The 13,056-nt window shown below is 36.1% G+C and overlaps 1 protein-coding gene across 1 annotated transcript; it reads right to left on the bottom strand.

The window, feature by feature from the left end:
• Positions 1 to 13,006, bottom strand: LOC110460873 (phylloquinone omega-hydroxylase CYP4F2-like). The gene is made up of 10 exons (XM_021514068.1): positions 12,997 to 13,006; positions 12,424 to 12,605; positions 12,023 to 12,147; positions 10,871 to 10,933; positions 10,188 to 10,311; positions 7,881 to 8,013; positions 5,912 to 6,041; positions 5,173 to 5,451; positions 4,443 to 4,508; positions 1 to 820 (listed from the first exon to the last, which is right to left on the bottom strand). Exons 1-10 carry the CDS (start codon positions 13,004 to 13,006, stop codon positions 697 to 699), a joined length of 1,236 nt encoding a protein of 411 aa, XP_021369743.1. The 3' UTR covers positions 1 to 696.
• Between the last annotated feature and the right edge of the window lie 50 nt (positions 13,007 to 13,056).

Below are 13,056 nucleotides of genomic sequence, written 5' to 3'. Positions count from 1 at the left end.
CTGGTCAAAGACACTACTGACTGGTCAATGACACTATTGACTTGTCAATTATACCATTGTCTGATCAATTACACCATTGACTGGTCAATTACACCATTAACTGGTCAGTTACACCATTGACTGGTCAATTACACCATGTTCCATGCGGGAGTGTCGCAGCGCCAAATGGCACAAAAATGTGGTTGCATTAAATCATCTGAGAAAAACTGCATCGACGTCCGAGAGTCCGCAAAGTGCCACACATTGTTTATCGACCGCTCGGGATGACAATCGGATACGGCTGCTACACTCGCGTTATCGCGTATGTTCTGCAAATGAAACCGCGAGAACACGCTCGAGCCATTACCTTTATTACCCAAAGACGCTTTAAAGCGGCCCGATTAAAAGTTACGTTTCGTTATGAAGGGCCAATTTGTACACGACATAAACGTAACAATCGTTTGTATAAGGCCCGTATACAGCGTAATTGGGTGTTACATTTTGTACGTTTACGGATGAAGCCATACTCTGAAATATTTGTATTACTGATCATCGATGTCGCTGTTACATGTAGTGTGATATCGCTTCCTTAAGAGTAAAATAGTACGTTATGCATTTTCGATCCGTTTGTTTAACTGTCATTATTAGAGTCCAGTTTGATCAAAAAATATTAATAGCACCCCAAGTTGTTAGTTGATATATGACGTCACTACGTAATTATTGATTGTCTGTAGCTGTGTCCTCCCTTGGCGTGATGGTGACGTGAATTCCGTGTTCAGATCTCAGTACAGCACTAAATTTCTTCTGTACTGTGTGTTTTGGGTCGAGCGCTAGTGTGTATCTGTAAATAAATATTGAGAAAAGATACAAAGAAAAAGCACTATTGATAATAACCATAGAACTTATATGAGTTTCTAGTTTAGGTTATGATATATAGTATTATAGTATTATAGTATTATATTAAATAAAAGAATAAAATTCGTTCATTTATATTAGTGTGCATATTAATATTCATGTAAATTAGTTTTCCTAACAATAATATGTTTTTACTGTATTAACCTATTCTACTGTTTAACATCGCGTACACCGGTGATATATATTCTACTGTCTAGTCTTGTTTTTACTGTATTTATCTATCCTACTGTTTAACATCGCGTACACCAGTGATCCTTGTATATGTTCTACTGTCTGGCCTTGTTTTTAATATATTTTTACCTATTCTACTGTTTAACATTGCGTACACTGCTAATATATGTTCTACTGTCTAGTCTTGTTTTTACTGTATATACCTATTCTACTGTTTAACATCGTGTACACTGATGATATAAGTTCTACTGTCTAGCCTTGTTTTTACTGTATTTACCTATTCTACTGTTTAACTTTGCGTACACTGGTGATATATGTTCTACTGTCTGGCCTTGTTTTTACTGTTGTTACCTATTCTACTGTTTAACATCGCGTACACTGCTAATATATGTTCTACTGTCTACCCTTGTTTTTACTGTATTTACCTCTTCTACTGTTTAACATCGCGTACACTGGTGATATATGTTCTACTGTCTGGCCTTGTTTTTACTGTATTTACCTATTCTACTGTTTAACTTTGCGTACACTGGTGATATATGTTCTACTGTCTGGCCTTGATTTTACTGTTGTTACCTATTCTACTGTTTAACATCGCGTACACTGGTGATATATGTTCTACTGTCTGACCTTGTTTTTACTGTATTTTCCTATTCTTCTGTTTAACATCGCGTACACTGGTGATATATGTTCTAATGTCTGGCCTTGTTTTTACTGTATTTACCTATTCTTCTGTTTAACATCGCGTACACTGGCGATATATGTTCTACTGTCTGGCCTTGTTTTTACTGTATATACCTATTCTACTGTTTAACATCGCGTACACTGGTGATATATGTTCTACTGTCTGACCTTGTTTTTACTGTATTTACCTATTCTTCTGTTTAACATCGCGTACACTGGTGATATATGTTCTACTGTCTGGCCTTGTTTTTACTGTATTTACCTATGTTCTACTGTCTAGTCTTGTTTTTACTGTTTTTACCTTTCCTACTGTTTAACATCGCGTACACTGCTAATGTATGTTCTATTGTCTAGTCTTGTTTTCACTGTATTTACCTATTCTACTGTTTATCATCGCGTCCACTGGTGATATATGTTCTACTGTCCGACCTTGTTTTTACTGTATTTACCTATGTTCTACTGTCTAGTCTTGTTTTTACTGTTTTTACCTTTTCTACTGTTGAACATCGCGTACACTGGTGATATATGTTCTACTATCTGGCCTTGTTTTTACTGTATATACCTATTCTCCTGTTTAACATCGCGTACACTGGTGACATATGTTCTACTGTCTGGCCTTGTTCTTACTGTATTTACCTATTCTACTGTTTAACATTGCGTACACTGGTGATATATGTTCTACCGTCTAGCCTTGTTTTTACTGTATATACCTATTCTCCTGTTTAACATCGCGTACACTGGTGATATACGTTCTACTGTCTGACCTTGTTTTTACTGTATTTACCTATTCTATTGGTTAACATCGCGTACACTGGTGATATGTGTTCTACTGTCTAGCCTTGTTTTTACTGTATATTCCTATTCTACTGTTTAACATCGCGTGCACTGGAGATATGTTCTACTGTCTAGCCTTGTTTTTACTGTATATTCCTATTCTACTGTTTAACATCGCGTGCACTGGTGATATGTTCTACTGTCTAGCCTTGTTTTTAACTGTATATACCTATTCTACTGTTTAACATCGCATACACTGGTGATATATGTTCTACTGTATAGTCTTGTTTTTACTGTTTTTACCTTTTCTACTGTTGAACATCGCGTACACTGGTGATATATGTTCTACTGTATAGTATTGTTTTTACTGTATTTACCTATTCTATTGGTTAACATCGCGTACACTGGTGATATACGTTCTACTGTCTGACCTTGTTTTTACTGTATTTTCCTATTCTTCTGTTTAACATCGCGTATACTGGTGATATATGTTCTACTGTCTACCCTTGTTTTCACTGTATTTACCTATTCTACTGTTTAACTTTGCGTACACTGGTGATATATGTTCTACTGCCTGACCTTGTTTTTACAGTATTTACCTATTCTTCTGTTTAACATCGCGTATACTGGTGATATATGTTCTACTGTCTAGTCTTGGTTTTACTGTATTTACCTATTCTATTGGTTAACATCGCGTACACTGGTGATATCTGTTCTACTGTATAGCCTTGTTTTACTGTTTTTACCTATTCTACTGTTTAACATCGCATACACTGGTGATATATGTTCTACTGTCTAGCCTTGTTTTTACTGTATATACCTATTCTACTGTTTAACATCGCGTACACTGGTGATGTATGTTCTACTGTCTAGTCTTGTTTTTACTGTTTTTACCTTTTCTACTGTTTAACATCGCGTACACTGGTGATATATGTTCTACTGTATAGCCTTGTTTTACTGTTTTTACCTATTCTACTGTTTAACATCGCGTACACTGCTAATATATGTTCTATTGTCTAGTCTTGTTTTTACTGTATTTACCTATTCTACTGTTTAACATTTCGTACACTGCTAAGATATGTTGTATTGTCTAGTCTTGTTTTTACTGTATTTACCTATTTTACTGTTTAACATTGCGTACACTGGTGATATATGTTCTACTGTCTAGTCTTGTTTTTACTGTATTTACCTATTCTACTGTTTAACATTTCGTACACTGCTAAGATATGTTCTATTGTCTAGTCTTGTTTTTACTGTATTTACCTATTCTACTGTTTAACATCGCGTACACTGGTGATATATGTTCTACTGTCTAGTCTTGTTTTTACTGTATTTACCTATTCTACTGTTTAACGTTGCGTACACTGGTGATATATGTTCTACTGTCTAGCATTGTTTTTACTGTATTTACCTATTCTACTGTTTAACATCGCGTACACTGGTGATATGTGTTCTACTGTCTAGCCTTGTTTTTAACTGTATATACCTATTCTACTGTTTAACATCGCGTGCACTGGTGATATGTTCTACTGTCTAGCCTTGTTTTTACTGTATTTACCTATTCTACTGTTTAACATCGCGTGCACTGGTGATATGTTCTACTGTCTAGCCTTGTTTTTACTGTATTTTCCTATTCTACTGTTTAACATCGCGTACACTGGTGATATATGTTCTACTGTCTAGCCTTGTTTTTAACTGTATATACCTATTCTACTGTTTAACATCGCGTACACTGGTTATATAAGTTCTACTGTTTGACGTTTTGTTTACTGTATGTATATGTATGCTGTACTGTTCGGCCTTGTGGTAACTATGTTGCGTTGTTTAAATGTGTGTTTTGCTTCTGACATTGTACTTTTGTTTCATACAGACTATCATTACACTCTATTTAATCAACTTACGCTAATAATAAAAACATTTACCTCTGTAGGATTCTTGCGATGACAACCTTTTCCTCGTTCATTGCAAAATGTTGTCCAATACAATTTCTAAAACATACATAAACAATAATTATAGACTTCTACCTTTACTGTCGATAGTTCAGGGTTGTATTTTGTTTGCATGTTTATATGTAATTTTGACGTCATTTATTTGGAATTGTAAACGTCAACTTACTATCAAGATCGTTTGAATCTAATAACCACCTTTATAACAACCACGTGCATATATCATATGTGTAAATACATATATGTACAGTGTTCATCTACCTATTATAAATGACGGTCGTCTGACAGCTATTCACTAAATTAAATTTTTCTTTGGCTTAATCGATAGAGCTGCGTACTAGAAAGCTAGGGGTCGATGGTTGGATCACCGGTGGAAGCACACTTATTTTGTGCCTGCTACAAATGGTGTCCATGGCCCTCCAAGAGGTGGCAGGGAGCTAGAACCTGAGTTGAAAAGGTATTCAAAGGGCGAAGATATTAAACAGACGGGATTTTTACGGCAGCTTTTTAATTTGCATATACGATAGCCGTCATGCTTCGTTCTAGGGGGAAAATCTCAGTAGGAAGAACGGCGGACTGGGAGTCGCTCGTTTGGCCCAAGCGGAAACACACTACTTTCTTTACATAAATAAAACATGTACATCAAACGTTTTAGACCGGTATGCTTACAATAAAATAGATCAGTAAACCTACATGTAGTACATACCTCGATCCAGCTGAAAAGGGAATAAAACTGTACGTGTCTAACTCCCGGACCGTATCCGGATTAAACCGTTCCGGGTCGTATGTATCCGGATCGGTCCAAACATGAGGGTTGTGATGCAGGTTATACAGATGTAAAGTGACGAGAGCGCCACCTGGGAGAGTACAGTCTGGCATTTCAATTTCCTTTTTGAGTCGTCTTTGTATAAAGGGAACAGGGCTGTGAAGTCTCATACCTTCTTTGATACACTGTGTTAGGTACTGAAGCTTTGGAAGGTCTTCCCTTTAAGATATATACAAAATATATGTAAAATATCAAGCAACATTTCATAGCTCTAATGTCATTTTAAAGCTTCCACAACCGTCCCTTCTAAACAAACGGAACTATTTCCAAGTAGTGAGAGACATTCCCTTAATTTCGTAGTCGCAGTTGAAAATACGGGAACATTTTATAATTCGAAATATATACAACTCTTACTATTAAAATCATTGCTAGAAAACTAGACCAATCTGTTCTGTCATTTTACATGTACATGTATGCCATATAAATGGCGGCTATCAAGATTTCGTTTTTCTTGCCTTAAGACTCGGGTTATAACAAGATGATAACACATAGACTTTCTTGAACAACTGACATTATCGATTTTCCTACTCAAGAATTACAAGTTGAACTTTCCCCTGCAGGAAAGCGATATTTACAAAATTCTGATAACCAATGTAATACAATGTATGTGTCGACTCACCATTGAATGTCCTTACACTTTCTCCCTTTGCTGACGTCATCAATCTCTCCCTTGACCTTGGCCTGAAAATGAGGATGACCAGCAAGGGCGAACAATGTCCACGTGATTCCACTAGCTGTAGTATCGTGTCCTGTAAATCATTGACTTTATATGTAAAGCTAGAACTTAACGTGCAGGGTTATTTACAAGTACATGTACTATCACCACACTTGGTTTCGTGCACGCTTATTCAATATTTGGGTAATGTACTGTCACTGCACGAGTGGGGACATGCTCCAATATTACACGTGAGGAGTTAATGTACAATTGCTACACGGGTAACAGTTATTGAAACTCCCGAACACTTGCGGCAGAAAGACATGTATGCATTTAACACACGTATGGCGGCAATATGACAGATGTACACTGAACGTATGTTCCCCGCGCCCCAAATCTATTAAACACTTAAACCTTACATTGCTATTTCCAACGGTAAAGGTTATAATCGTAAAATTTCATAAATGACAACCAACAAATTGGATTCATTACTACAGTGCTAGTTATAGACATAATCAGGGAAAATTATATCTTATTTTACTAATCAATATATTCCCGGCTATTGCTTATTCAATGGACGGTGTTATGGTAAAAAAGATCTGGAAAGCTAAAGGAGTTGTCTCCCCTTGCATGTAGCTGATTACTTTTGGTGTACGTGACAAATCGAAATAAAATTTGAAATAGAGTGCTGTCCCCTGTTTCAACCTCAATTTCAAACACTCATTTTCAAACTATCAAGGGAAGAAGAAGGTTGAGTGGTGAGTTTGCTCCGATAATTTGTTATAAATTCATGGTAGGAATCGATTGCAAGAAAATTTACCCTCTCACCCGTTCCCAAAAGAAAGGGGGATACTGCTGGTTTTCTTTTCTCTTTTATTCAGAATAGCGTTTTGGAAGCCTGGATCATGGGAAGATTACAGCACTCGATTCTATGGTCAACTTGAACAACCTGTAGTTTCTACACATCGGCTCATCACCATCGTTTTCGGGGTTTTGAAGTCAAGTTTCGGATGCTAGCTACATCGACTACGGCACGGCTTCATCTATGAAAAGGTTCAGTGATGGTATGAAGTGTTGGTGTTGCGCGGCAAAAAACTTTGGGAGTGATAATTCAGGTAATTAATATGCACCCGACCTTCGTTTTCGGGGTCAGGTGTAAAACGTCATTTCAGTAAAGTTGTATTGACAATTGACTTTACAGTAACCAGAAGGAATATAAAAAGTTAAATTGTACATTTGGATAATTCAATTATTAATTTGAGTTTATTGGTTTAAATGAACATTGTATATTGAATATATAGGGAGAAATTGGCTCCATGTATAGGCCTAATGTGGATTTAGGGTACCATTTGCGGTAGCCCAAAACTAGTCGGAGCAATTGTCTCATATGGTTTGTAACCAAAATTGATAATGAAGCCGTGTCCACTTACGCCAAACAATAATTAAATAAATTCTAGTTCAAATTGGTTTGAATAGTTGTGTTCTTTTTTACCATAATGCAGCATACCACTTTTCGTTGGAATAGAGCTTACATCAAAGTTTAATTTGCCACATCCAATGCCTGTTATACGTATCAGACAAATAAATAAAACTGAGAAAGAGGCTTCCTAGACCTCAATCTTCAAACTTCCCTGAGAAAAGTCGTAGGTGACAGACGATCCGGCGTATATTATGTTCCGAACACCTGGATGTTCATCCAATTTCGTGGGATCATCCTTTCATTCTTGTCGTTTTGCTTTCCCCTTTGTTGTCTTATCGAATCGACTTTTGCTTCCTTGTTCTGTTTTTTAACTCTAAGATAGACGTCTATTTTGTTATGTTACTATATCTTTCTGACATTTTCCTGAGTATATGGTATTTATTGAAGTCTTCGTTCGAGTGTCATTGTATTACTTAACGGCCATTTGTGAAATTATATAATAGTAATATTTACCCTCAAACAGAAAGGTGTCTGCTTCATCCCGTATCTCGGCGTCAGAAAGTCCTTGTCCAGTTTCATCCCTTGCACTCAGTAAAATATCAAGAAAGTCGAGATAGCGAGGCTTCGGCTGAAACTTCTTTTCCTTCTGCATTGATATAAAAAAGACAATAAGAGTATCCACTGTTTTATATTGCAGTTCATTTGGCAAGTGTTATGCTGCTTTTAATAGAAAATAAATTCAATTTCAGAAGAAATACAGAATTAGAACATACTCGTGCACATCAGCAATACAGAACAGCTGCCATGTACGCTCTGTGTATAGGCCACTATACCATTAATGTGACTGTTGCAAGGAGATAGGACAGACGTCAGCCATTCTCCAACATTGCTAGTGGCCAGCCTTATTTAATATGGTGGACTAATAGAATATATCACTCGTGTGTGATGTAGACAGAGATATCTCAACCAGAGGGTGAGATATTTTTTTAGGTTTATCACGAGGCTTTGCCGAGTGCTAAACCTAAAAAATATCTCATCCCGAGGTTTGAGATATCTCTGTTTACATCACACAGCAGATACTGATTATTTTTCTCCCACATTTTCTTAACGTAAAATACCTTCACTGCGAAGTTGTATTTTTGACCCCAATGCACCGAACCATCATCAATTAAATTCATCAACAATTCTTACCTTTTCACCATTTTTTCCTACGGCAACACATTCGCCTATTTGGAACTGTCGGAATGCTGAGCTTGCCACGTTTTGTTTACATGTGAAGTATACATGTGTGTAAAAAGTGATGATGTAATCGGTTTTGCTAAAAGTGCACAGGGTCACAGGCATGTTGAAAGAAGTGCGTTGTCTGTGATGTAATAGCGCGTGTCAGCTGTCTTGATCGAGGTATATCAAGACAGGTTTATCTTTTCCCTACCAAGAAGGGGAATGTACATGTGAAGTGTGGGAGAAAAAAAAGACTCAGCAGCGCCATAATTAAATGGTTAAAAAATGTGTACAAATAGACATGCGCATTAGTATTATATCTGAGAAAAATATCCGGCATAGTTCGTTTTATCGAGGTATAACAATAACCACTTTTCACTTTTCAAGGTGACATTTGTTGTTTACCTTTCCGGAGTTTGATGTCATTTTCTCTAACATGTTTAATTTACTTAGATTGGCCCTCTTCTCTGTTGACGGATCGTTAACAATCCAGTAAATAACTTACTATCAGCTGTGCGGATATCAACAATAGGGTTACTCTACCTGAGGCCGGAAACAATTTACTGAAAACAGGAAACGTGACGGGAACTGCAGTAGATACATTCTAAACAATGTTCAGGAACTGCGCATATACAGTGTTAACAACGGTTCACATATTATTCAAAATATACAAAAATACGTGGAAGTGCCTTAACTAAATTCAGGTGATGTTAACCTACTTGTATTGAAACCTCGTATCGAAAGGTCATTTGTAAGAGATATATTTTAATCAGTTGACTACAAGCAGTACAGGGTATTTCTTAGACTTTTACAAAACCATATCTCAAAATGTATTATTTGAACAGAGAAGGCTGTAGTATATCTATAGATAGATTCCACTTTAACTATGGGAATGGTACAATGTCTCTCTAACAACAAAATGTACATCTGTATGAACGACACTCTGATATGTAAGTGTTTTATCTTTCATAGTTATACTGAAAGCATATTTTATGTTATAAGGAGCTGAGACATTAATAGAATATCTGAAAATGTAATTGGACAAAAATATTCTAAATATATATTAAAGCGTGTACAGTAAACAATGAAATGTTGACTTAATTGAACGGTAAGGTTTACGTGAACAATGTGTTATGCTTGCTCGTAAACTGTTAAGACAGTGTACTCTATATGTTAAGTGAACAAAACAATTGATATTAATCGTCAGTGAATCACTAAGCCTCACTCATTGGTTTTAACTATCAGTGTCAGAACGAAATCTGTTTTCAATCAAAACCGTTACAACAAAGATTGTTTTCAATCATCAGTGTAAGAACAGGGTTTGTTTTCAATAATCAGTGTCACAAGTGTCTTTTTCAATCATCAATTATACAACAAAGTTCGTTCAATCACCAACGTTTAAACACATTTTGTTTTCAATTATAACTGTCATGACATGGGCTGTTTGAAGTATCAGTGTATCATCCATGTTTGATTCCAACCGTAATTAATTTCAATCATTATCAATGACTTATCAATGTTGAATGTCATAGACATGAGTCATGTCAACATAAAAAATTGTGTCAAATCAGTGATGTACATTAATCGTCAGTGTCTCACCAATGTTTGTTTCCGTTTGGCGATGATTTCTTCAGTCACAGAGTGAACGAAATTGCAGTTCCGCCGGAAGCGTCGGCCTTCTGACGTCAGATAAAATATGAAGTCTGGATGCAGTAACGGTATCCTGTAACGGTGTACGACCGAAATAGTATTACATAGCACGATCAAACGTCGAGATAATTTAATATAACTTCATTCGAGAGTCAAATTCTGTGAAGCAAGGTTAAGGGGGAAAATATTAAGCTTCGTTAGTTCAAGCACAGTACAAGAGAAATAGAACGTAGACAGAGGTGAAATATAACAAGGGTTATGATCGAAATGTCTTTAAGGACGTACGCTACCTTAACCAAAATGCTTATTATTTGAATTAGAATTAGATTCCAGATTTATTTTATATATTAAAACAGTAACTTGAATTACTTGAACATTACAAATGCCTGTTTTCTTGTGCATACCAAGTACCAATTACCATTAACTAAAGATAGCTTACAAGTTACCCATGCTTACTTGTGACAACAATGTAGAATAGATCTTTCAACATTTTTTTTGTCAAAATCTGTACAGTTGGTTCAGATTGAAAATGGAAACAATTTATGTTATTATTAATATACATTTAAACTTACATTCATGTAATACCTCGATCGATTTTTCAGATTTAAATACGTGGATAGTAAGATTCTCACCTTGTTCGATGCAGAAGTGTTTCGGACAGTTCATTGACAGCCACAACGTACGGGTGCGTTTCCCTATGAGAAAACACAAATATATATTTAAATCTTTGTAAGGAAAGGAAACAGTAAGTACAAGCCATCGTATGGATATCACTATCAGAAAAGTTCATCGTATGGGTCGTCATGCTGTCCTATACAGGTAATTATATTTCAGTTTATTGACACCATGTATTTGTAAGGTGTGGCTCCAACAGTGTGTGTCCGTAGATATCGTGCCACGATATACTCTTAGCTATTGCGAGATCGTTAAAATTGAAACAAATAAGAAAATAAATAACAACATTAAATAGTTTTCTCGTTAACAGTGAATTGCAAGCCTTAGTTTGGAAATAATGAATAGCTTAATGCAGCTCTTTTCTGCAACGACACCATTGGTTGTGTCTAGTCAAGCTCGAGTGAACAATTTGAATTGTCCTCGTAGGTTGAAGTTCGTGGTATCACGGACACCTACAGTCATAGCATATCCATAATCATTTCCAAAGTTCTGTACTGTAAGACCAACTCCTAGTTTAGTTGATGAATGATTTCTTAAACTCCGATTGGACTTGGCCAAGGAATCACGTTTTGCACCGTGACCATGTTAAGTGTTTCGCTTTTTGAAGTTGGTTTGAGCGTTTAGAAAATGAAGCAATGAAAGCATTTATTCAACAATTTAAAAACATTGGTCAATCGATGCAGAAACTTAAACATTCACTCCACCAAGTTCGTCCTTTTAGGATTAATTGGATATACTTAAGTTGAAAAGTATATTTTGATAATATAATATATATAGAAATTTTATTTATTTTACAACAAGTACATGTATGAAACAAGTTTTTAAAACTAATACTAATCCCTCTTGTTGGCTAGGATGTTATTACTATTTTAATAAAACCTGACTATAAGATATGTTTTCAGTTATTTTTATATTATTTCATTGTGAATGTGTTTACATTGTTATAATGTTTAACTTGGCAAAGAGACAGGGACGAACACGAACTATCTCCACACCACAGAGGCTTACTCCACAAACATCTAAAACAGGTTAAAAAAACTTCATAAGACATCAACTACTTGAACAAACTGTTCGCAGCAATCAATCAATAATACAGTTGTCAGTCTTACCCCTTAACCTGGCAGTCATTCTCGTAAGAGAAAGCACATCTAAGTATAATGTCCAGAGTACACATGCTGATGTTACCAAAGAGCTCGAAACTCCGGCCTTTCTTCACATCCGACGCCATTTTGTCCTATAAAACAAATTAGTTTCTCATTACTTTCAACTTTATCTTAACAATGATAAAAATAAAATATCTGAAAGATGATGAATCACACATGTGGAGTATTTTTACAACGTATAGAGAAATCCGTGCGATAAAATAATTCCAATACATTTAACAATCTAAAACAAACATGGGTGCGAAATACCAAAATAAGAGTGAAAGCATTAGGATTTACGATTTCAGTAGATACACATATCATAATACAATGAGAGTTATACTAGTATATGCTTAGACTATACGAACCAACAGAAGGTCTGATGCCTCATTGTAAATGTCGACGTATGGACGAAGGATGTCAAAATGGAAAGCTGGGGTGAGAAGCCGACGTGACCGCGCCCATCTGTCACCGTTGCTGACCAGTAATCCTTCCCCCAGCCACGGCAGCAGGTATTCGTACGATCCACCTAGGCCACGAGCCTTGGGCTCTTGGACGTAGAAATAAGTTTGAAATAACTCAGAAACCTTGTCCTTCTGTATCTACACACGTCCGTCTCCTACTGTATCTATAACATCTGGTTCAGTAACTAAACTCTTAGTGTTTAAGAATCAAAATAATTTTGAAGCCATTCGAATACTGATTTCATGATAATAACAACAAAAAAACGAACAAATTTTTACAAAGATGTATAAGATGCCCATGCAAGGTAACGATAAATAATATGCATCCATATGTGAAGCATGTCGGATTGGTAATGTAGTCACATGGACGCAAATGCCCTCCACGATGTGGAGAACGAAGAGGATTAAGAGTATATGTTATGTAGCAATGAGGGAGAAGCAGCAAAGCACTTTCTTAAAGAAGGTCATTCTATTCACTGGCGCCCATAATTTTAATTCTTGATCATGCTCATTTATGAACAATTGTGGGCAGCTGCA

Source organism: Mizuhopecten yessoensis, unplaced genomic scaffold (assembly GCF_002113885.1).
Source record: "Mizuhopecten yessoensis strain PY_sf001 unplaced genomic scaffold, ASM211388v2 scaffold10509, whole genome shotgun sequence".
NCBI lineage: Eukaryota > Metazoa > Mollusca > Bivalvia > Pectinida > Pectinidae > Mizuhopecten > Mizuhopecten yessoensis.
The sequence above is the reverse complement of the archived record's forward strand: the minus strand, read 5'-3'. Positions and strand labels throughout refer to the sequence as shown.

What these genes read in the sequence shown, in the direction of transcription:
- LOC110460873 (XM_021514068.1), bottom strand. An exon ending in AGGCATCAGACCTTCTGTTG is followed by an intron (nt 12,148 to 12,423) that starts GTTCGTATAGTC and finishes TTTGTTTTATAG; the next exon opens with GACAAAATGGCGTCGGATGT. An exon ending in CCAAACGGAAACAAACATTG is followed by an intron (nt 8,014 to 10,187) that starts GTGAGACACTGA and finishes ATATCAATGCAG; the next exon opens with AAGGAAAAGAAGTTTCAGCC.